Raw genomic sequence first — 25000 nt, 5'->3', positions numbered from 1 at the left:
AAGAACGACTCAGTTTGTAGTCGAACTTTTATACCACACAACTGTAAAAACATGTTAAGAACATTTTCAGGTTCAAGTTGCAAATAATAATAATAAGATAATAATTAGAATAACTTTATTAACAAATTCCTAAACAATCTTAAATCATCAACAACTTGAGGAAATATCTTCACAATTCCATTTCCTTTTTTAAACACTCGTAAAACATTCCGTAAGGAATGTTGCACGTGCAAGCAACTGCAACATTCCTCACGGAAGAAGCATCTTCGACGAAACAAAAAGTACGTGATGTTTTGATGCGAGATTTTGCTTCCTCATCAAGATTTTTTACATTGTTTTTGTGCTGTTCTCTTGTTTTTGCAGGGTAAAAGCCCAAATCTGAGCAAGGATTTGTGAAAAATACGTTTTCAATTTCTTTAATCACAATTTAAATTACAGGGCCCAGTTGTTCAAAAGCCGATTAACCCTAATCCCAGATTAAAAATTAACCAAAGAGTTTATTTCTCTACTCGCAAATGCTGTTCCACGCTGATATTCGGCAAGACTTAACATTAGAGGAAGTCAATCTTGAAAAACGAAAATAAGCAAAAGAAATTTTTACCAAAAAGTTGAAAAAATGAAACTAAAGTTCACGCTAATCCTGGATTAGGTTAACCGGCTTTCGAACAACCGGGCCCAGGTCTACATTGCCAACCTTATTTTAACATGTTTTGGTGGACTGTATTACAATATAATAAACCATAGGTTCTACGAGGGAGCTCGAGTGGGGCTGGTGCAACCTGGCGCAGTGGTGAGTGCATTGGATCCACGTTCGATTTCAGATGTGTCACATGTGGATCGAGTTTGTTGGTTCTCCACAGGTACTCAACTTTTTCTCCGGCCGACACCGGTTTGCCCCTCTCCTAACCAGCAACCGGGCCGCTTTTTGTCCCCTATCTTTGCTTGCCCCGTACTCGCCGGTTACCCTTCTTCTCAAAACCCAATCTGCGATTTGAAATAAGTTAATTAAATGGATTCTGGTCAATAGAAAACTGACATTTTTTACCAAGACTGAACTGATAAAGCAAGGACCTGCGTGACAAAACAGCAGCACAGGATCCTGGTAAAGGAGTTAATCACGGCAAGAGTATGAAAAGCATTAAAAATGAAAAAGAGCGAGATTGATTGAACGATGAAGGAATAAACTATCTTAATTTAAATTCTCGAAAGGCACTGTTCGGCTTTCATCATACATGGTTTTACACAATTACGGTCAACGGAGACTTTGCGTGTAACATTGAAGATTCAATAGCTATGACGGTGGAAACTGTATAACGGACTTAGCGAGTGTCAAAGCTCTCTGGCCCTTTTTTCATCTTGAAATGCTAACTCTTTGACGACTTTCAAGAAAAAAAGTCCTCTTCTTGCAAAAATTACAACTGCATTTAGCAGACGTGATTTATCAGAATGAACTTTGAACAGACTTGAATAGGACTTGACCTCTTTAGCTTAGGGTATTAACAAGTTTGAAGCTTTCATTACAGGAAGCGTTTAAAATAGCCGGCGGTAAACAGGAAGATCTGCGGTATCTGAAAAAGTATAAATTATCTCATCTTGTTCGCCTCTTGAGCCGTTTGTTTCTTTGCGCAAAGCAGATACTTGAGGAGAACCCTCAGACGAGGAAATTGCCCGTTAATTGAGGTTTGCAGCATTTATTGGTACGTAGACTCACAGCTATACACAGATCTAATTATTAAATAGCCCTCCCTTAAAGTACAACTGGTAATCAGTAACATACGAGATAAACTCTATGATAGGGTTTGGCTACATAATTCGTTAATTTCTGTCGGAAGTTAAAATTATCACAAGCAAAAGATCTTTGCTCAGGTTTGCTCGCCTGCATGCACTTTCCAGTTTCAGTCGAGGGAGTGTTGCCTTTTTGCTCACTACCAAGTTTTTGGGATTTCTCATCGGCAACTTATGTGTCCATGTGGTAAAAATATTTTTTTTCTGTTTCTAAAACCGACAGGTCAGAGTACTTGAGGTTAGTTTCGGTTTCCTCTTGTCGAAAAAAATAAGTCCCTACCTGACCACGTTATTTGAGCCGATCACAATCTTAATCCTTACCACCAACTTTAAGGCAAGTCACGTTGTTTATTGATAGTTTCAGAGAAAACAGCAGAAGCATTGCACAGCTGTTAAGGATAATAAGAATGAAGGTATGTTTTACAAATTGGTTTTACAATTTTGGGTTGGTTATCGGAAAACTATTGGACAATTATTTCATGAGCACGCGTTGGATAACCGACGAGGCGCGAAGCGCCGAGTTTGCTGTAACCAGTCTCATATCCAAAAAAGGGTGAATGAAATAATTGTTTTGTTAAATCTTCATTAAATCCTGAACGCTTGGATACTTAGAAATTAAAGCCAAATTTTAATGAATTATTCTGTTTGATTTTACAACTGAAACGACCGGAACACTTGATGCAATCAGTTTCCATTAGGTCACACGATATATTTGCTGAAAACCGAGATTGAGTGAACCAATCAGAAAGCTAGAAACGAAATATCCGAGGAATTTTAATGATGATAAATAATCTTGCGAATGACTAAAATGTACAAAGGGTTATTATAAAAAAAAAATGTAAATGCTTTCTTTATAGTGGAAGTACACTTAGCTATCAAGCTAGTTTACAGGTACTCCACTGTTAACAAGGTGAAAGTAACACTTGGCAAACTTAACAGAAACATCATTAAAAACCCCAACTGGCGGGAGGTAACCAGTTGGCTATTTACAAAGCATGGTAGAGTTGAATCCGGGACAACCGGAAACAAATCCAAACCAGAGGTTATAACGGGATTTGAACCCGGAGCAGCCGCATGCAAACCCAACGCCCCAACCACTGGACCATACTGCCTCCTCATACGGGATTTGAACCCGATTATGAGCTACTTACTTTGTTACGGTCTCTTTGTACCCTGTCGATCAAGAACGCAATCCTCTCAGGGAAGAGTGGAAAGACAAATCAAAGAAAAACCAAAGATGAAGCGTTAGCGAAATTACCGTCCTTAAAAAAAAAAGAGCCCTCTTCTGCGCTATGCCATGTATTTTAATTTATTCCTTGTTTGTCTTTTTCCCCAGTGTATCGCAGTAACACCTTTTCTGTGTCTGGCCATATCTATTGTACTCACACCAACTGCAGCATTCAAGTTAATCAAGTCTACAAATTCGCGGAACCCCTGTGTAGCAAATGAGTATCTCAAAGAATTTCTTGGGCTATCCGTCTTAGTAAGGGAATGTCGCCGTACGTCCTTTAGTTGCTTATGGACCATTGCCGACCACGGGTACGCAAAATGCAAGGCAGTTTTTGAGGTGATCGAGGTGAAATCACAAAAATCATTGAATCACTCAGTTCAAGTCGTCAAAGAGAAGATTGTTGTTGACTGCACGTGTGCATAACGTGGAATGGAAGAAATGCATTGTACACTTCAAGGAAAGTGCTAACTGTAACGTTAGCGGTTTTTTGTCCGTTATGTAAATAAGTTCACGTTTTTGTAAATAACAATAACAATAAAAATGTGCGTAATGTCGTCTGTACTTCTTTAACCTACGAGATGGTCACATATTACATTTTGGAGACTGATGCTAGCAAACGTATTGTAATTTGTGTGTTTTCGTCACGATAACTAAAGTGGTCCCGGCCAATCATCTGAAATTGCGGAATTGAAAACGGGCGAAACATTTTCCATTTGGCTTACATGTGTCAGTTGGAGGAAGTGTTATGACTTCAATGAAGTAATTTGCAAGGGTCTTTATGGTTATTCTGCAAGTCTTGAAAACCCCACCGGAAAGCCCTGGGAAAGAGATTGGGTGTTTGGCAAACAAACCCTGTCCCCTAAGCCTCCTCAGATCCCAGGCGACTCTATACTTTGGGTCTTAAGTGAAGGTGGAAACCCAGCCTAAAAGCTGAGGTACAATGAACCTTAATGAATTTAAAGTACTTTATCCAATGAAGCATGTTGACAAACAAATCATTATGAAGATTCATTGAATGAATTCAGTCGTGAAATTCGTATTACCTACGAACAGGTGTTCAGCGCAAAAGAACGCGGATAAGATATTACAGAGGGCAGGGTCGCAATATGAGCTCGCCGGGTTTGTTGACTGCCGGGTTTGGTCACAGAGCTCCAATGATCGATTGAGTGGGCAGATTCGCCTCTTGTAACCTCGGAAAAGAACACATAACACTTCAGACAGAATTCTTGGATGACTGGCTTCACGCCACGCACCCTCGAGCGGTTTTTTATTTAGCTTATTGCAGTCTCCCTTTTGTACAGTAGTGGCTTTTGCGCTGATCATAACCTTGGAAATCGAGCACGCAGCTGAGTGACTTAAACTGATGGAAGAGGCAAAATAGTTCAAAGAGATTCCCGGTTTTGTTTAACCATCAGACTGTATAAAATTAACACTGTGACGTAGAACTAATAAATTAAGGACACAACAAACATAAATAATATTGGACGCAAATAAAGCCAGTATCAAAATTGTTTCTACGAAACAAAAATTGTATACAATATTCAAACAATGAAAAAAGAAAAGTATGAAGTTTTGTCTTTAAAATGCATTCCTTCGAGCCAAAGTGTATCAAAAAGAGAAAAACGAAATTAAAACACATAATCGTTTGCACGGTTTGGATCGATTGCGGAATTACAAAGGGAATATTGCTCGCATATTTTTGTTTATGACTAACGCTCACAATTCATTGAGCGAATATAAGGAAAATGCTTATTAAAAATATTGGTCTCTTTCCTTAAGGCAATTCATTATGCCAAAGAACTTTAATTTTTGATGAGGGAGGGAATCCAATCTTGGTGGGACTTTTGAATATCACCAGTTTCAAGCCAGACATGCTTCTTTACAGGTTTGACAAGTGCATTAAAGGTGAGTGGGTATATGCTCAAGGGACCTTCTTCACGTCTCTCCCTACTCCCGTTGCAATTTACTCTTCCATTTGTTTTTTTTTAGCTTCATCCACTGTTCATTAAGGTCAGTGACTAGCTTTATGAACAGAACAGAACCTTGCTACATTACGGTAGGTACAGAATGTTCAAACAAACTAGTAATGGCTGGCATCACCTACAAAAAATACTCATTTGCAATTCTTCAAAGTACTTCACGATAGTTTTCAATCGACAAAAGAAGTTTTGTGACTTCACGATAGCTTTCAATTAATCGACAAAAGAAGTTTTGTGACTCAAAAGTTCCTTTAAAAGACTACTGCTTTCCTAGTGAAGTTGGTTTGGATCAGAAAACGAATTACCTGGCACAACCTGATATGCCAATCGTAAACAAGGTAAGACATCTCTGACGAACGGCTTCACATACCGTCGATCAACCTACTATTAAAGCTAACACTTAGTGCAAAACATGATAGACAGGACTCTTACTAAGCATTAATTGGTCAATTTATTTTTTAAAATAGACAGGCTGTGTTAAGGATTATTTGAGACCTAAAATAGACCGGCAACACAATAAGAAGTGACCATGCCCATGTAAGTATACTTCTCATTTGAAGAGCCACTAGCGCTACATACTCGATCACGGATCAAACGCTCCAAATTGCACTATAATGATGCCACTTGGTATCATCCATTTCAATACTCAAACTTTTAATATCTTGTGGTATAGAGAAACCGTATACAAAATATTCACCGATAACTTGGGAAAGTGCATTCCAACAGCTTTTATTTATACAAGCGAACCACCATTTAAAAATTTTAACCCGGCACACACAAACACACAATCATTAACTCCTCCAATACAACCGGTAGAAAGGACAACACCTAAAAACGTCAACAGGAAGACGTCTATTTTTATTTTTTTATTTTCGTTTCTCTGTGTTTTTAGCACAAAAAAATTAAATCTTTCCGGGCAACACATTGAGAATGGTCGAATACTTTGAAACCGATGATGGCAGTCCGCATATTGTAAGAAGTTTACGGTGATGTTTTTTGATCGTTGAAGGGAAATTACAGTCCCTTCCAGTTAAAGTTCGAATTTTCGACAAACATTGTCGTTTTCCTTCCGAAAGTTTGATTTCTACCAAATCTAGTCTTTTCATGATCCTCAATCGAAACTGCTTTTTTCACGGGTGTGAAGAACAATGATGTATTTGTTTGGCTACAATGTAAAATGTATTTCCTCATCCTTTTTTGTCTTGAATGTTTCAATCGTGTCGGAAAATATGAGTTCTAACGGCTTTAATTATTGGTTGTTTTAAGTCGCAGACACGTTCGTGATTAACTTATGAAAAGTACTGCTTGTTTTTTTGCTGGCTTTGATTTTTTTTTTTTTGGTTAAGGGCCTACTGACATATTTTTTGGGGTGCGTTGCTAAGGATGAATAATGGTTAGGTAATTTGAGAGAATTTGGCATTATTTTGTTCAGTTTCCAACTTTTGTAAACCAATGACCCTAAACATGACGTCATCATGTCACGCCCATGATCACGTGACCAATAAAAGAAAACTCTAAATTTGTCTACGTGCTGTACTACAATTTGGGTATTTAATCAGTGATTCGTTTTTGCATCCAGCCAAGCATGGTTTTCTTTTTATTTTGAAAAATGTTCTTTTTAAAGAGATAAAGGATACCAGGAGCTCATTAAGAGGAGCCTCTATCTCCCATACTTGGCCTCGGAGTCAACCCTTTCCCGAGTAGATTTATTTATAGAACACCTCCCTTGGGAGATTCAGCACGCCCACTGTTGTAAAAGCCAATCAAAACAGAGCTATCTCAGCGTCAAGGGAATTATGATACTTTTCGCGGGAAAAGCCTGTTCCTAAAAATAAATTTACTCGGGAAAGGGTTGACTCAAGGAATTAGAGGAGATAGAGGCTCCTCTTGATGAGCTCCTGAGGATACTGAAATACCCATAACATTTTCAAAAAGATGATTTGTAAAAAACCAATGCCTAGCTATATTCTGTATCTGGGGGTGAAATGTGCCATATAAAAAAAAAATAATTCAATTTAAAGACCGCCGGAAATTTAGCTGTTTCTCAAACCGGAAGTCAGTTCGTTTACGCATGCGCAGTTGATCTGAGAACAAGCGTGAGGAAGGGCGAGGAAAAACCGTCGATTCAAACAACAGTTCGTGTGGTGATTTTTGCTTGTGAGTGGGTTTTCTGGTCATCTCGCGATATGATGACGTCAATCACCGGAAGTAACATTTCACTTCCTTAGCAACGGAAGTCCGATCGAGACGATGTGATATTGGATGCGTCTGAGAGTTGTATAATTTGGTTTTGTTTGCTATAAATACAACTTCTCAACTAAAAGCTCCAAAACATGGTAGTACCATTTAGCGTATTGAACATCATGTGTACGCTACTTCTCGGTCACTTTTCTCTTTGTCAAATGCGATGAGAACTATTCAATCTCAGAGTTCAGTGACGGATTCCTTTACTTAACAGCGGTTCTTTCTCCACCGACAAACGTTGTTGTCTGTAACGCTGAAATAACGCGGTTTGTTGTAAAATACGGAACCTAACGCAATTAAATATAAGCAAAATACGCCGAAGTCAATCTGTAAAATACGCAATATACCCAATATGTGCAAAACGGTTTATTTTAACAGCACTTAACTTGCAAAATGTTAAATTGCGCATGCTCACCGTTTCCACAAGGTTTTTCATGCAACATGTGAATACCATTCTCGTCTCCAGAGTCCGCTTTTCTTTTGGTCAGCACCAAGAACACAGACCGTGGCCACTTCCAAGGCAGGCGAATCACGGACTTCAGCTCGTCTACGCACGCTCAGAAATTTGAAACAACAACGGTTACAAAAATGGCTAGATTCCGTCTTGTTGGTGCTGACCAAAAGATAAGCGGACTCTAGGGACGAGACTGATGTAAACACCTGCAAAATTGATGTGTTTTGCGTTAAGTGTTTCCAGTATTAATCACCTTTCATCTTTGATCATCCCCTGCTATATGCAGTATTACCACAAATGTTCCACGATGGTTTACATTTGAGGTCGACACTTTCATAGTATATCCAAAATTTTACATTGATGTTGCCTCCAGTGTTTTCGTATATTTCTTACCATTTTAACTCGACGGACTCGTTCCTGTTGAAGACACCAGAAGACAGCAACCACAGGTATTTTATTATTTTACGATACTCAAGATGTTCAGAAAGTAGTGTATTCTTTCTTATAAGACATAACTGAATTACTGCCTTTAATTTTCCTACATTTGTGTTGATGATCAAGATAACGAGCTATCAGCTCAAACCGTCCGGGTTTCCTACCAAGCAACGTAAAAACAATTCAGAACACTTCAGCAAGCTGATAGATTTGAGGAAACGACATCGTTAGATCTCCGGGAATTTACAGGAATCCTTTCGGCAGGAGAAAGTAATCATCTCGCCCACCCCAAACAGACGACTTACTGCTTACCGATTCTTTATACATGGCACATTTACTTCAACGGGAACAAAAGAAGGAAAAAACCAAGAGGAAACAGATGTTAAATTTGCTCTAGGCTATACTCACGAAAATGTCGACGTTAAATATTATACATAAGCCATGACGGAAACATTTTATGGGAAACATTTACTTACGATCTTGACTTCTCCGGTTATCAAAAGGACATTAAAACCGAGTTTTTAATAATTCAACATGATGCAGCATTTAACAGAGGATAGTCAAAAATGAAAGGCGATAAATGTTGGAAACACTTAACCGCAAAATTATGGCCCTTTTCGGGGTCAAAATTAAGGCTTGCGTTTTGCATGGCGAATTATTACTAAGTGACACTCACCGTCATTTTGCATGGCGAATTAAGTAACAATTACATTTTGCATGGCGAATTCGGTCACCAACATAATTACATTTTGCATGCCGAATTAAAGTAACACGTAAACGTCTTGACCAATACCTTAAAAGTGTTGATGTTCGTGCATGTCTTCAGTTCTTTCGGTAAGGTATTCCATAGTTTAAGTCCCCCATAGCCCATGCACTGATCTGCCTCCAAAGGACTTACGCTTGATGGCGGGGATCACCAAGTCATTGTTGCCGTCAGCCCTTGTTCGATCTTGATCAAGTTCAAAAGCTTTATCACCTTGTTTTGCAGAACTTGACATCTTATTCATCTTTTACCTGGCTTAACTGAAGATTTTTTCCGTACCAAATCATACAGCAGGGAACATGAATTCAAGTGCCATTCCTCAAACTCGCCTTGCTCACCGCACACTTGCCCCAGAACCTGGTCCAAAATGGATGGAAGCGAAACGTTATTGGGGTTTTGTGTGGGAGCTACACTGGATAGGACTTGGCTTGGCATACGCTCTGCTAGCTTGCAGATCCTTGTGGGCAATCATTTGCCGGAATCCAGACGTCACTAGCTTTGCACGTCGACCTTTATTCCATGCTATTAACTGGCTTCTGGTTGCAGTGGGTGTCACAAGAAGTTTGTACCTATTCATTGACCCCTACGAGTCAGCACAACATGCCTTCCATTGCCCATTGTGGATCATAAGACCTCTATTCGGCATCGCCTTTCCAAGCCTCATGTCTGCCTTCTGCCTCGTACACATCGCATTTTTAGAAGCAACCGACCTTCATATTAAATTTTCAAAGCTAAGAAGTTTCCGATTTGTCGTCTCCATGATCTTCGTACATTTTGCGGTGGTCATTGTGTCTGACACCACTAGTGCACTCAAAGCAGACAAAAGAGAGCTGTTAGTCGTGTGTCAGACATTCTTTATCGTATGGGGTCTTCTAAACTCTGCATGTTTCATATACAGTGGATCACGAGTTATCAAAAAAACGTACAACGCACGAAAAAAGATTTGTCCGAAAGAAAGCGTGGAGGAGTTCATTCAACGCACGAGACAAATAAATGCTATCTGTGGCTTGGAGGAAGCTCATTTACATGAACATAAGGAAACGGAAGCAAGAAAAACCGATACGAAGGAAGGAGGAGCTTACACAATTTACCAAGTAGGATTAGGTAATCATCTAAGGATGGAAAACGCGAAACAAAGGGTTTTAAAACAAGATCTTAAGCCTCATTCAGTAAGAAATAGAACTGTGCTCCCGACAAACAGAGAGCGCGCCATTCACAAAGTTGCTGGAATCACATTGGTAACAAGTTTTTTAAGTATCACCTGTTGCGCGCTCCAAATCTACGGCCTGTTCGGGGTGTATTCTGTCCTGTATTCCGAGATTGTCTCTCCCCAACCGTGGCCTTGGTTTTCGTTTCAAACGTCCTTCAGACTGGTGGAATTGTTTATGGCTTATACGCTCTCTTACTGTGTTAATCGATCGTGTTTTGCCGATATCAAGAAAGGTTTCTCACGTCTTTTCAGATTCAAAAAGAGAAAGAGGGGACGAATACCGCGAATCATATTAGTGCAGAAAAACGAAATAGCACAAAGAGACCTCCAGAATGGAAAACGCTAATAAGAAACTCGTATAAGATAATCAGAAGCATTCAATAAGAACAACTATAACACCTTATTAACCTATAAATTATTAAACAAATGGATACGTATGTAGGGGTGCTGGAACCTGGAAAATAACCGCAAATATTTACAAGATTCAGATGCTGGTGAAATGTTGTCACGCAAAAGCAAGAACTACAGTCTCGGTTTCTTATACTACGGGGGGAGAAGAAGGGTTACGTGTTTCAGAACCCGGACAAAGTTAGCTGAGATTTTAGCAAAATGCTACAATGATTTATGACCAAAGTGATGGATCTTATCTTTTCTTTGCTGCCGTGATAAATAGACAATCGTAGTAAGTTTGGAATTAGAATCATTTTCAAGATGTCTAGAAAGCAGAAGAGTCACAACAACTGACTCTTAAATCTCAATGTCGCAGACATGTTTTGGCAGAAATGTCAAGCGATATGGAAGTCTTAGAGTGCGTTCTTGTCAGCTCTAGATTACCATGCAGGTTTATAATGAACAACATCAGTAAAACATAGATTTTTCTCCATAAATATAGTGTATTTGAAGCAATCCTATAATATTACAGTTACAAAATGTTCCTAGTGCTTATATCAGTGTAAAGAGAACGGCACGATCGAAGTTCCTGCTGTTGTAGTGTGATCCACGGAGCCACAGTAATTGGTGGTAACCGTTGTGGCAACCCTTTCTAGAAGGCCTTTATACAAGGCAAAACATATCCGCAGTTCAATATATGATTTATTTCACATGTCATTTCACATTGATTCATTCATCACGGGAACATTAGAACCCACAAATTACCAGCCGCTCCCAACGTCCGTGGCTTTATAGCTCAGTTGGTTAGAGCGTCGCACCGGTATCGCGAGGTCACGAGTTCAATCCCGGTTGAAGTCCTGAAATTTTCAGGCTTCTCCACGCAATTGCTGCGAGGCTCATAGCTTTACTTGGTTTCATACAGTCTGCAGTTATATGATTTATTTCATAGATCATTTCACAATGAACTTAATGTAGATATGAGTATTTCTGTTCAGTTATAGTCCCAAATCTCCCGATATACACGTGAAAAATTTTGATTGAATTGAATGCTTTTGTACTCGAAGTGAATGAAGTTGGCCAATCGTCATCTTGCCATGCAAACATGTGCTCGAGCCCCGGGAACAACATAGAAGGCAAAGGACAGCGGAGGAAGGATTATCCTGCCGCGAGGCTTTATAGGACGAGGCTCCAAGGCTGGAAATGTTGAGTCGGTTCCCATCTCTAGTATCTTGTCATTCAACTTCATTTTCCTTGGAAACGAATCAAACACACAAGTTAGTTGCACAATCAGTGCAGGGTAGGCGATCTTAAATCCAGTTGTTTTGCCGTTAATATAAAGCTCAATAGCCCTTTTCACGGTTAGTTTTTCTCATTTGCATTACAATGTAATCTAGCATGTATGTGAGGCAATTTCGGGCTATTTTGTAGTGATTTTTGCTTGTGAGTGGGTTTTCTGGTCATCTCGCGATATGATGACGTCAATCACCGGAAGTAACATTTCACTTCCTTAGCAACGGAAGTCCGATCGAGACGATGTGATATTGGATGCGTCTGAGAGTTGTATAATTTGGTTTTGTTTGCTATAAATACAACTTCTCAACTAAAAGCTCCAAAACATGGTAGTACCATTTAGCGTATTGAACATCATGTGTACGCTACTTCTCGGTCACTTTTCTCTTTGTCAAATGCGATGAGAACTATTCAATCTCAGAGTTCAGTGACGGATTCCTTTACTTAACAGCGGTTCTTTCTCCACCGACAAACGTTGTTGTCTGTAACGCTGAAATAACGCGGTTTGTTGTAAAATACGGAACCTAACGCAATTAAATATAAGCAAAATACGCCGAAGTCAATCTGTAAAATACGCAATATACCCAATATGTGCAAAACGGTTTATTTTAACAGCACTTAACTTGCAAAATGTTAAATTGCGCATGCTCACCGTTTCCACAAGGTTTTTCATGCAACATGTGAATACCATTCTCGTCTCCAGAGTCCGCTTTTCTTTTGGTCAGCACCAAGAACACAGACCGTGGCCACTTCCAAGGCAGGCGAATCACGGACTTCAGCTCGTCTACGCACGCTCAGAAATTTGAAACAACAACGGTTACAAAAATGGCTAGATTCCGTCTTGTTGGTGCTGACCAAAAGATAAGCGGACTCTAGGGACGAGACTGATGTAAACACCTGCAAAATTGATGTGTTTTGCGTTAAGTGTTTCCAGTATTAATCACCTTTCATCTTTGATCATCCCCTGCTATATGCAGTATTACCACAAATGTTCCACGATGGTTTACATTTGAGGTCGACACTTTCATAGTATATCCAAAATTTTACATTGATGTTGCCTCCAGTGTTTTCGTATATTTCTTACCATTTTAACTCGACGGACTCGTTCCTGTTGAAGACACCAGAAGACAGCAACCACAGGTATTTTATTATTTTACGATACTCAAGATGTTCAGAAAGTAGTGTATTCTTTCTTATAAGACATAACTGAATTACTGCCTTTAATTTTCCTACATTTGTGTTGATGATCAAGATAACGAGCTATCAGCTCAAACCGTCCGGGTTTCCTACCAAGCAACGTAAAAACAATTCAGAACACTTCAGCAAGCTGATAGATTTGAGGAAACGACATCGTTAGATCTCCGGGAATTTACAGGAATCCTTTCGGCAGGAGAAAGTAATCATCTCGCCCACCCCAAACAGACGACTTACTGCTTACCGATTCTTTATACATGGCACATTTACTTCAACGGGAACAAAAGAAGGAAAAAACCAAGAGGAAACAGATGTTAAATTTGCTCTAGGCTATACTCACGAAAATGTCGACGTTAAATATTATACATAAGCCATGACGGAAACATTTTATGGGAAACATTTACTTACGATCTTGACTTCTCCGGTTATCAAAAGGACATTAAAACCGAGTTTTTAATAATTCAACATGATGCAGCATTTAACAGAGGATAGTCAAAAATGAAAGGCGATAAATGTTGGAAACACTTAACCGCAAAATTATGGCCCTTTTCGGGGTCAAAATTAAGGCTTGCGTTTTGCATGGCGAATTATTACTAAGTGACACTCACCGTCATTTTGCATGGCGAATTAAGTAACAATTACATTTTGCATGGCGAATTCGGTCACCAACATAATTACATTTTGCATGCCGAATTAAAGTAACACGTAAACGTCTTGACCAATACCTTAAAAGTGTTGATGTTCGTGCATGTCTTCAGTTCTTTCGGTAAGGTATTCCATAGTTTAAGTCCCCCATAGCCCATGCACTGATCTGCCTCCAAAGGACTTACGCTTGATGGCGGGGATCACCAAGTCATTGTTGCCGTCAGCCCTTGTTCGATCTTGATCAAGTTCAAAAGCTTTATCACCTTGTTTTGCAGAACTTGACATCTTATTCATCTTTTACCTGGCTTAACTGAAGATTTTTTCCGTACCAAATCATACAGCAGGGAACATGAATTCAAGTGCCATTCCTCAAACTCGCCTTGCTCACCGCACACTTGCCCCAGAACCTGGTCCAAAATGGATGGAAGCGAAACGTTATTGGGGTTTTGTGTGGGAGCTACACTGGATAGGACTTGGCTTGGCATACGCTCTGCTAGCTTGCAGATCCTTGTGGGCAATCATTTGCCGGAATCCAGACGTCACTAGCTTTGCACGTCGACCTTTATTCCATGCTATTAACTGGCTTCTGGTTGCAGTGGGTGTCACAAGAAGTTTGTACCTATTCATTGACCCCTACGAGTCAGCACAACATGCCTTCCATTGCCCATTGTGGATCATAAGACCTCTATTCGGCATCGCCTTTCCAAGCCTCATGTCTGCCTTCTGCCTCGTACACATCGCATTTTTAGAAGCAACCGACCTTCATATTAAATTTTCAAAGCTAAGAAGTTTCCGATTTGTCGTCTCCATGATCTTCGTACATTTTGCGGTGGTCATTGTGTCTGACACCACTAGTGCACTCAAAGCAGACAAAAGAGAGCTGTTAGTCGTGTGTCAGACATTCTTTATCGTATGGGGTCTTCTAAACTCTGCATGTTTCATATACAGTGGATCACGAGTTATCAAAAAAACGTACAACGCACGAAAAAAGATTTGTCCGAAAGAAAGCGTGGAGGAGTTCATTCAACGCACGAGACAAATAAATGCTATCTGTGGCTTGGAGGAAGCTCATTTACATGAACATAAGGAAACGGAAGCAAGAAAAACCGATACGAAGGAAGGAGGAGCTTACACAATTTACCAAGTAGGATTAGGTAATCATCTAAGGATGGAAAACGCGAAACAAAGGGTTTTAAAACAAGATCTTAAGCCTCATTCAGTAAGAAATAGAACTGTGCTCCCGACAAACAGAGAGCGCGCCATTCACAAAGTTGCTGGAATCACATTGGTAACAAGTTTTTTAAGTATCACCTGTTGCGCGCTCCAAATCTACGGCCTGTTCGGGGTGTATTCTGTCCTGTATTCCGAGATTGTCTCTCCCCAACCGTGGCCTTGGTTTTCGTTTCAAACGTCCTTCAGACTGGTGGAATTGTTTATGGCTTATACGCTCTCTTACTGTGTTAATCGATCGTGTTTTGCCGATATCAAGAAAGGTTTCTCACGTCTTTTCAGATTCAAAAAGAGAAAGAGGGGACGAATACCGCGAATCATATTAGTGCAGAAAAACGAAATAGCACAAAGAGACCTCCAGAATGGAAAACGCTAATAAGAAACTCGTATAAGATAATCAGAAGCATTCAATAAGAACAACTATAACACCTTATTAACCTATAAATTATTAAACAAATGGATACGTATGTAGGGGTGCTGGAACCTGGAAAATAACCGCAAATATTTACAAGATTCAGATGCTGGTGAAATGTTGTCACGCAAAAGCAAGAACTACAGTCTCGGTTTCTTATACTACGGGGGGAGAAGAAGGGTTACGTGTTTCAGAACCCGGACAAAGTTAGCTGAGATTTTAGCAAAATGCTACAATGATTTATGACCAAAGTGATGGATCTTATCTTTTCTTTGCTGCCGTGATAAATAGACAATCGTAGTAAGTTTGGAATTAGAATCATTTTCAAGATGTCTAGAAAGCAGAAGAGTCACAACAACTGACTCTTAAATCTCAATGTCGCAGACATGTTTTGGCAGAAATGTCATTTTCGAGAGCTGTTTTTTCGAACCGTTTTTACAATGTTTGCTTATTTAGATTATGACTATGGCTGCGGAAAACTTGGAAGCAGGAGCCACAAACTGGAAAAATAGAACAAGCGATATGGAAGTCTTAGAGTGCGTTCTTGTCAGCTCTAGATTACCATGCAGGTTTATAATGAACAACATCAGTAAAACATAGATTTTTCTCCATAAATATAGTGTATTTGAAGCAATCCTATAATATTACAGTTACAAAATGTTCCTAGTGCTTATATCAGTGTAAAGAGAACGGCACGATCGAAGTTCCTGCTGTTGTAGTGTGATCCACGGAGCCACAGTAATTGGTGGTAACCGTTGTGGCAACCCTTTCTAGAAGGCCTTTATACAAGGCAAAACATATCCGCAGTTCAATATATGATTTATTTCACATGTCATTTCACATTGATTCATTCATCACGGGAACATTAGAACCCACAAATTACCAGCCGCTCCCAACGTCCGTGGCTTTATAGCTCAGTTGGTTAGAGCGTCGCACCGGTATCGCGAGGTCACGAGTTCAATCCCGGTTGAAGTCCTGAAATTTTCAGGCTTCTCCACGCAATTGCTGCGAGGCTCATAGCTTTACTTGGTTTCATACAGTCTGCAGTTATATGATTTATTTCATAGATCATTTCACAATGAACTTAATGTAGATATGAGTATTTCTGTTCAGTTATAGTCCCAAATCTCCCGATATACACGTGAAAAATTTTGATTGAATTGAATGCTTTTGTACTCGAAGTGAATGAAGTTGGCCAATCGTCATCTTGCCATGCAAACATGTGCTCGAGCCCCGGGAACAACATAGAAGGCAAAGGACAGCGGAGGAAGGATTATCCTGCCGCGAGGCTTTATAGGACGAGGCTCCAAGGCTGGAAATGTTGAGTCGGTTCCCATCTCTAGTATCTTGTCATTCAACTTCATTTTCCTTGGAAACGAATCAAACACACAAGTTAGTTGCACAATCAGTGCAGGGTAGGCGATCTTAAATCCAGTTGTTTTGCCGTTAATATAAAGCTCAATAGCCCTTTTCACGGTTAGTTTTTCTCATTTGCATTACAATGTAATCTAGCATGTATGTGAGGCAATTTCGGGCTATTTTGTAGTTTTAACCCAAAATTGCCTCGCATCCACGTTAGATTACACTGTAATGCAAATGAGAAAAACTAACCATGAAAAGGGCTATTAACTGAGACACTGAATTGCAATATTAGCTCGAACGCTATGTTGTTAATTAATCAGCCCGAGAGGTAAAAGAATCGTTGATGATGCACCCCTTGCTAATTCTGTGCCTTCGCGTCTTGGATATATATATTGTTCTCTGCAAAACGTAAAATAATCAAACATTAAGCTTAGGTTGATAGCAAACGGCTGAGACTTGCTATTTTGCCAAGGTCACTGAAACTTATTTGAGTTCAAATTATTCCTGTGCTGTCACCCACAGTTATCAAGCAAGAACTAAATAGAGAAAAATAAGCTAGAATAAGGGGATTTTCATAAATATGTAACAGAAGGCACCCGGCAATTGCTATTTGCCTCTGACAGTGAACGAGAGGCTCAATTTTTCTATTATCCGGCAATTTTTTTCTCGGATGGACTTTCTATCTAAATATCTACCTCGAGGTCGTATCCCCTTCTGGAGACAAGAGGTATTCGTCAACGGAAAGTTCTTTTAGGGGTCCAATCAGATATAGACGTGCTTCTTTATTTGGGTGTAAATTCATGGCCATAATGGACACAGCACCCGGTTTGTAATCCCTGAAGAAAAATGCAAAGCGAAGTAAAAGAAAAAGGAAAGGAATTTTTAAAAGCAATTTGATTTACAGAAGGAATCAAGCACAAACTACGATGAACATCAAAGTCGTTTTTTTTTTCTGAATGTGTGCGCTATTACCTAAAATTGATATATGAACGAATGACCTTAAGATTCAGTAAGTAAGGGGAGTTGTTGGTCCGGCAGATGTTGAATGTTGTTGGCAGTACTGTGCAAATGGACGCAACAACTCCCAACAATGTAAGGACGCGCAGTGCATTATAAATATGGGAAGGATACGACCCATAAGACTTTGTTAACTTACATAATTCGGCCGCCATCTTGTTTTCAACGTGTTACCATGGAGACCATATTTAATGCGCATGCATGGCCCCAACAATGTTGGAAGAGTTGTGCATATGGATCCAACAATGTTGCGTTACGCATCGCCGATCACGGAACAAGAAAATGTTGGGAGTTGTTGGCCAACTATGTTGCACCCGTTAGCAGGGGGCTTAATGTAACGATAACAATGTCGATGACGATAATGACAAGGACAACAATAGCGCTAAATCTCAAAGATCTTACCTGTATTTCGTGTTGGTGCAGTGGGAGTATATTCGCACCATTTTAGAAGCTTGCTTTTCACGCTTTACCATCAAGACCTTCGTGCCAAACAGCTTCTTGTGAAGTACAGAAAGCCAATAATCCTGCAGATAAACAGCAAATTTCCTGATAAACGGGCAGCTTCATTGAAAAAAAAACTCATCAACCCCTGACCACTGAAAAGTTCGTCACATGAGATTGAATAGGTGGAGATGCATGAGACTCTTGTTCTTTCCCTTTCAAGAATTGTCAGTCTTGTAATTGATCTCAGAAAAAAAAATTGTCAGATGCGATTACATGGGTGTAACGATAAGGGAGGTTTTTGGAATAAAAAAGACGGACACAATGACGAGGAGTTTACAACGCTACTTTAATGGCCACTCGCCAAGCACACACACGAATCTACAATGTCACGTGACTCCATGTCACAGGCCTACCATTACAATGGGTACTGAGAAGGAAACCAGCTTCGAAAAAGAATGAAAAGAATGCTTTTTTTCCTCTGGCACCCGCTTATTGTAGTGTAAAAACGTCTTGGATTCTGGTGTACATGATCGATCTAGAAGCTCAAGTAAGCATGTTCGACATTGCTAAATAACGTTTCTTTTTGTGATCAGACGGATGAATACTTGTTTCATGTTTTCCTGTCTGCAACTGGGATCTTGTTTTACTAACAGATAACTGAAAATCGAGCTCAGTGTTAAGCTAGGGTTTTCAACCATGTCATTTGGTAATTTTTGTTTCGAAGCAACAAAAGTATTGCCTTGGGTACTGAGCAAGCCACAGGCATTTCTGACATTTTCCCTTTTCTTTTTCCCACCATTTACATCAAAAAGAAAAGTCGATTCTAGTTTTTGCAAAGTTTCGTCCGATCACATCTGTAGGACCTCTAGGACATTTCCCAAACAATGCACAGGTATCCAACAAACTCTGAGATTTCATGGCAAGCAAAACCCAATGAAAACTGCCCTTTAACTTCATGTGACTGTCGAGTGTGTGCCAAGTTCTAACAACGTTGCCCAGTGATGTACCTGTCGAATATTTTGTGTTTCAACTTTTCAATTAGTCGCAAGAAATTTTCAACATTCTGATCCAGTTGATCCTGATATTGAAACACACTAGAAAAATTCCAAACCAGCCACGTTTTGCCACAAAAATAGGCCGGACAACAATAAGGAGACTCCATAACCTACTGTTTGCAAATGGGGTGAGTGTGGCTATTGAAACATCTCTTTGAGTCATAAGACAGGGCCAACGGGCCAACGGGCCAACGGGCCAACGGGCCAACGGTCGGCTTAAGCCTAGGATAACTGAAGGTCTAACCATTTGCAGATGAAAATAAAAAGGCAGCAAGTCAATCAACAAAGCTTTTACTCATATGAGAAATATTATCCTGCCGATGTCTGTGACCAAAAAATCTTTCATCTGAGAGGGCTAAATCTCAAATAAAACTATGCAACCTACAGGATTTGGCTCCAGATCTGGACCGACCAGTGCATAATTTCCGCTAAACATTGTTTGCCTGATAACCACTTTATATCCTCGTTGAGCAGCTAAGCCCAATTTGTCTAGCCACCTGAGAAGAAAGAACAAAATGTTACGTGCATTTCCTTACGTCTTACACAATGTACATTCACAGCCTTCACGGGATTGATAAAGTGTTTTTACGTGACGTCATGGTGTCCCCAAACAAAGGAACGGCGGCCATGTTGGTGTCCCAACTAATCCTCCGGGAATTGAGCTATATTATCATGCAAACGTTTTTTTTTTTGTTTCGGAGGAAAAGCAAGGTTACCGGATCACGTGAATAAAAACACTCTAGAGCCTAAGCCGTGTACAGTAGCTTAGAACGTTTGGGGGTTTTAGCCAAAAATTTGGAGTATTAAAATTTCAGCGGGATTTCAAAACGGTTAGCCTTTCAATGATTATGTTGAGCACTTCTGTCAACAAAACAATTTTAGAATCATAAAATCTTTATAGTTTGCTTCTTTAAAGTCTAACGGCTATTGGAGGTAGCGTAATGCGAAAGGTATGGGTATTTATTTATTTTAGTTTTTCGTAATTTGGGAGTAAGGTTGAATTCCCACACTCGGCGTCACATACATGAGTTGAGTTTTTTGGTTCTCTACTCTGATGTGAGAGGTTTTTCCTCGGGTACTCCAATTTTCCCCTCTCCTCAATTTCAGTTGATTTGATTTCTATAGACAGTGTGCCACCCCCTCCCCCCCCCCAAATTAATGTCCCAGCATTAGAAGACTTGACACGTATTAACAAATAAAGTTAAGTTCCTTATTCGTTATTATTTTAGACAAGAAATCAGTTTACTTCACTAAATTTCACCCGCAAAGGGAAAGTTGGTTTCGTTGGATGTTACCTAATGTTTATGTCCAAAAATACTCCATGCCAAACCAAACATCCAAACCGGTTACAAGTACTGGGCCCGGTTCGAAAGCCGATTTACTTAATCCAGGATTAGCGTGAACTTTTGTTTCATGTTTTTAACTTTTTGGTGAAACTTTCTTTTGCTTATTTTTGTTTTTGAGTATTGACTTCTTCTAAAGTAAAGTTTTGCAAAATATCAGCGTTGAACAGCATTTAGGAGTAGAGAAATAAAGTCCTCGGTTAATTTTTAATCTGGGATTAGCGTTAACCGGCTTTTGAACAACCGGGCCCTGGATGATCTTCATTTAGCAATAGAATACTATTCGATCGAGTGTGGAGAGTAATTTCGTCACTGATTTGGTTTTGCTTTACAGCTTCGCTCAAAAATCTTGCGCCACCTTCTCAGCCAATCAGAGCTCGCTCGCGTTTTGCCGCACTTCGCGTCGGCTGCATGCATCTATCTCACGTTATGATTCGCTGATTTCATTGTCTGTGTTTGTTGTGATTGGCGTTGGCTGTGTGATACTCAAATCAAAACCACTCTGCGTTGATAGCAACTGTTTTATACTTACATGAAGCCTGCAATGAATCTGTCCGATAGTTCAACAGCTCCTCCACCACTTGCACTACTAGTCTCACCCAGCCATATGGGAAGATCAGCTGCAATTTTCGCAACAATTCCATCGACTGTCTCCATATCTCGCAGCAAGGTGTCTAGTACTTCAGGTACATAGAACTGTGCAGGGGAACTATCGATGGACCTTACGTAATAACTAATACAGGAAAAAAGGACTCGATTGATGTTTAAGGTGTAATGCGCCAGTGGAAACGACAGGAAACTAGTTGCTCGCATAGCGACGGGCGAAAAGACAACTGAAAAATCAGAGTTCTAAGCAGGAATCGAACCTACGACCTCCGTAACATCCTCGACCTCCGTCAAGGATGCTCTAGATGCCATTGTACGAAGCCTATTGGCTCCGAGCTGAGCGTTAAAGCTATTGGCTGTTCTGAGCTTAGTGACCAGGGAACCGTTTCTCTAAAGTCCCGATAACTTTTCGGGCTGGAAAAGCCATTTGTGAAACTACCTGCCTTTTAGTGTGTTGTCGAGGTAATTAAAAACAACATGACGGTAAAAATTGATGACTGGCGGAGTTGATTTTTGATCATAGCAACCCTCAACTAAATATATTCAATTATAGGTACTCACTGATGCCAAGTGACTGCATTGATAGTCGAGTGACCTTTTTCAAGAAACCTGTGCAAAGTTCAAGAAAAAGACATGTCGGCAAATTATTGTTACGTTTAAGATCATTATATGAAATGTGGCCAGGGCTATTGTTGAAACCTAACAGCCCAGAATGACAGCTGAGAACATCGGAAATGGAGTTAAGGGGACTTTGTCACGGAACTACACAAAAATCATTCCCTATTCATTTTACTTGCTCGTTGAATATTTCTGACAACATGCAAAGGGGATGTTGGATGATTTTTGGAGGGAGGCGGGGGAGAGAGCTCCGAGGAAGTCTGAGTGTGACGGAGGACTTAAAAAAACATCTTAAATTGATTTAAATCTGGAAAATAACCACCGGGGAAAGTCAACCAATGGCATTAGGGAGTATTAGAGTATTAGAGTGTTGAGAGTATTAGCGAACAATAGACCATTTTATAGTTGTAGCTAAGTTACCTGGCCTACGAATGGAAGCGAGGCTGCCGGTGACCCTGTTTTGATACAAACCTCCGTGCTTTTGTAATGTTAATACGGACTAATTAGAATTAAAACAACACAATTTGCATGATAAAGGCAGTCGGGGCTATATCAATGCAAGGTCACCGGCAGCCTCGCAGCCATTCATAGGCTAGGTCGCAGAGCAAACAACTGTAAAATGGCCTATTATATCTTCAATTATTTGCTTGGGGTGCCTGTGCTTTGACTCTGATGCCAAACGCTCCAGATTCACATTTTGTTATTTAATAGAATGGACACGCACCAGTTGAAACGCAGTACGTTAATTAACGATTTTCTTTCTTACCTTTCAAGATATTCCATTGCAATTCCCCGAGGCTGTGTAACATCCGGTCCAACAAGAAAATTATCAAGGGTCGCAGGGCTTGATAAGTATTGTTTCAATGTTCGATAGTCTTCAACAAGTTGCTCAGGTGAAATACTAGCATCGAAATTCTCCAGAAGGTTGTATTCTGTTATGAAGTAGAGTAGAAAAATATCCGCGTTATCTTTGTCTCGTTTAACTCATATCCGGGATGGTGCAAGGGAGGGGAGGGGAGGGGTTGCAGTGGTGTGAGCACTCGCCTTCCACCAATGTCGTCCGGATTCGATTTCCATACTTGACGTCACATGTGGGTTGAGTTTGTTGGCTCTCTACTCTGCACCGAAAGGTTTTTCTCCGGGTTCTGCTCCGGGTTTCTCATCTCTTCACTTGCAACACCACCCTACGATTTGATTTGATTTCTCACGGTACGGTGTGCCCCATGCACCTCAAACTCACCACTCGTTTCTTTATTACTTCTGATTTTCTTTTTGTTGTTGTTTTTTTATCCAATCGATCGACCCAAACTTAGAACACGCAATCGACGGTAAAAGAAGGTAAAAGGGGCAAGGCCATGCAAATGAAGCCTTTAAAAGAATCACAATTTCACTTCCACTCCCGATGTAAACACATCTTTCCCTGAACCGAGGTTACGTTTCGTACAGTCACACATGCAAAGACTGCCAAATTTCAAGTAAACGAAGCTTACCATTGCCGAGTTCCCATCCAAACTTATACCCCCTGTCTTCAACATATTTGATAATCTCGTACGTGTTGCTAGGATCCCAGGAACCATTCATTTGTCGCCTAAGACTACTTAACGCAAAGAGGACTCGCCAAACGGCATTTTCAGCTATCTCATTAATTCTGTCCAGGTCTTCTTCTTCAATTTGCTCAGTTAGTTCTCCGTAAGGTTGAGTTCTTTCCTCACCAGAGGTGGAGCGAAATACGAGGAAATTACTCGGATTTCCTCCAATTCGCATGTAAGCGGGTGAAAGAGCCTTTGTAAGGGCAATTAGTCTAGTTTCCCGTTTAGAATCGAATTTCCAACGTTCGCGATTCCTCCAAGACATACAAACGGACAAAAATCTTTCATCAACGACCGCTATCGCTTTGTGCATTTTTATTTCAACAGTGCAAGGAATTTTAGGAGAACTTCCCTCCTCCGTTGGCGTAATCCCATCCATCCTTGCAACCTCTGGCGAACAATCAAAAAGTACGAAGCTTACCACCATCATGGCGAGTAATATTACGCAGAAAAGACACAACTTTTGTACCCGTCTACAGGGGCAACGTTTTTGAACGTCAAACCAGTGAAAAGTTTTCCTCCGAATCCGAATCATTACTCAGTTTAAAGCAAGGAAGATGTATTGACTTAATCTGCAGGCTCCTTCCAATCCAACAAAGTGTTCACTTGACAACGATTGGCCTCATAAACTCCAGATGCAGGTCTGATTTAGAGAATTCCTGCTGGTCTTTTGTACTCCTTTTTTGATCATTTATACGGCACCTTGCATATTTATTAAGTTAGTGTTCAAGTTTACTTTCATTGGGCGCACCCTGGGTTTACAAAATTATTCAAATTGTATGTTTTCTTGTCAGAAAAGAAAATACTGAAATAAGAGTGCCAATGAAGCTCAAAATACAAGCAATAACGCTTTTATTTCCATGACACACTTGGTTTGAGGACAAAAACTATCGAGTTGCCTATGCCGCACAAAAACTGTAAGAAATTATTTATTGCAGGCAGGCGTCATCCCAATACCTTTAATTCTTCTATGTTAAAGTAGATATACATTTATCATGTGAATAGGCTGTTGTAAGTATTTTTGAACTATTATACATCGCTTTCATTTGTCTTGTGACTCTCTATCACTTCATTACTTATGCCTGTACACGTTTCTATCCAGTTACCACTAATAGCTACTTGAATATTCTTCTCGCCAGTTTGGTATTCTATATACTTTTCCCAATAAGAGAAGATCCCAATAAGCCAGTTTTTCTCTCCAACGCTACATCCTCATTTCTTCAAATTACTTTTAATATTTCCCACTCACTGCTACGAGACCTCCAACATTTCAGAATTTCATATATTAGCTCCTTGTAAGACTCTATTTTGCCGTGTTCTTCCAACAAAATTTGACTCAAACGGACAGGCAATATCAAAAACAAAACACTCCTTCCAGTCTTTTACAAGACCTTTTTGCAGATACGCTTGGCCTGTACTAGTACCAGCTTTGTATTGCTCCGCTTTATTTATTATTATTATTATGTTTTGCTTATTTGTGCTTTTTATTTTTATTTAGGTTGTTTTTTCTTGTACCTGCATGTCCTTTGTAACTTCATTTTGTATTTAAATAAATAAATTTAAAAAAAAAAAAAAAAGATACGGCGGCCATTTTGATTTCTATTGTTTCGAAAGACATTATGGGATGCTCAGGGGGCAAATTAATATGTATTTGCCCCCTGGGCATCCCATAATGTCTTTCGAAACAATAGAAATCAAAATGGC

General features: G+C 39.9%; 6 protein-coding genes across 8 annotated transcripts in view; 3 read left to right on the top strand and 3 right to left on the bottom strand.

Moving 5' to 3' along the window:
- The window catches only part of LOC138008553 (uncharacterized), a 4314-nt gene extending 744 nt beyond the window's left edge, over window positions 1–3570 (top strand). Inside the window, exons 2-5 of the mRNA XM_068855873.1 lie at window positions 745–860; window positions 1635–1697; window positions 2144–2198; window positions 3122–3570. Coding sequence (XP_068711974.1) covers window positions 2193–2198; window positions 3122–3439 — 324 coding nt within the window. The 5' untranslated portion in view covers window positions 745–860; window positions 1635–1697; window positions 2144–2192 and the 3' untranslated portion in view covers window positions 3440–3570. The remainder of the gene's footprint in view (window positions 1–744; window positions 861–1634; window positions 1698–2143; window positions 2199–3121) is intronic.
- Window positions 3571–7786: 4216 nt separating this feature from the next.
- LOC138008552 (uncharacterized) lies at window positions 7787–10994 on the top strand. 2 transcript variants are annotated; one of them, XM_068855871.1, is made up of 2 exons: window positions 7787–8142; window positions 9117–10994. In XM_068855871.1, exon 2 carries the CDS (start codon window positions 9191–9193, stop codon window positions 10445–10447), a length of 1257 nt encoding a protein of 418 aa, XP_068711972.1. In that variant the 5' UTR covers window positions 7787–8142; window positions 9117–9190; the 3' UTR covers window positions 10448–10994. The 2 variants fall into 2 exon arrangements, with proteins under 2 accessions (XP_068711972.1, XP_068711973.1); XM_068855872.1 differs by lacking the exon at window positions 7787–8142 and adding an exon at window positions 8633–8962.
- A 1571-nt stretch (window positions 10995–12565) lies between these two features.
- Window positions 12566–15975, top strand: LOC138008550 (uncharacterized). 2 transcript variants are annotated; one of them, XM_068855869.1, is made up of 2 exons: window positions 12566–12921; window positions 13896–15975. In XM_068855869.1, exon 2 carries the CDS (start codon window positions 13970–13972, stop codon window positions 15224–15226), a length of 1257 nt encoding a protein of 418 aa, XP_068711970.1. In that variant the 5' UTR covers window positions 12566–12921; window positions 13896–13969; the 3' UTR covers window positions 15227–15975. The 2 variants fall into 2 exon arrangements, with proteins under 2 accessions (XP_068711970.1, XP_068711971.1); XM_068855870.1 differs by lacking the exon at window positions 12566–12921 and adding an exon at window positions 13412–13741.
- Window positions 15976–16185: 210 nt separating this feature from the next.
- Window positions 16186–21189, bottom strand: LOC138008989 (heparanase-like). Its single transcript, XM_068856285.1, has 5 exons — window positions 21016–21189; window positions 19526–19637; window positions 18044–18165; window positions 17320–17460; window positions 16186–16630 (listed from the first exon to the last, which is right to left on the bottom strand). The coding sequence occupies exons 1-5, from the start codon at window positions 21138–21140 to the stop codon at window positions 16465–16467; spliced, it is 666 nt and encodes a 221-aa protein (XP_068712386.1). The 5' UTR covers window positions 21141–21189; the 3' UTR covers window positions 16186–16464.
- Window positions 21190–21646: 457 nt separating this feature from the next.
- Window positions 21647–23675, bottom strand: LOC138004958 (heparanase-like). Its single transcript, XM_068851251.1, has 3 exons — window positions 23198–23675; window positions 22474–22639; window positions 21647–21698 (listed from the first exon to the last, which is right to left on the bottom strand). Exons 1-3 carry the CDS (start codon window positions 23673–23675, stop codon window positions 21647–21649), a joined length of 696 nt encoding a protein of 231 aa, XP_068707352.1.
- A 342-nt stretch (window positions 23676–24017) lies between these two features.
- LOC138006367 (heparanase-like) overlaps window positions 24018–25000 on the bottom strand; it is a 14371-nt gene continuing 13388 nt past the window's right edge. Inside the window, exon 8 of the mRNA XM_068852643.1 lies at window positions 24018–25000. This exon is cut by the window's right edge and continues 2064 nt beyond it. The gene's annotated coding sequence lies outside the window, so the exon portion shown is untranslated.

Source organism: Montipora foliosa, chromosome 6 (genome assembly GCF_036669935.1).
Source record: "Montipora foliosa isolate CH-2021 chromosome 6, ASM3666993v2, whole genome shotgun sequence".
Taxonomy (NCBI): domain Eukaryota; kingdom Metazoa; phylum Cnidaria; class Anthozoa; order Scleractinia; family Acroporidae; genus Montipora; species Montipora foliosa.
This window is presented reverse-complemented; position numbering and strand designations above follow the sequence as displayed.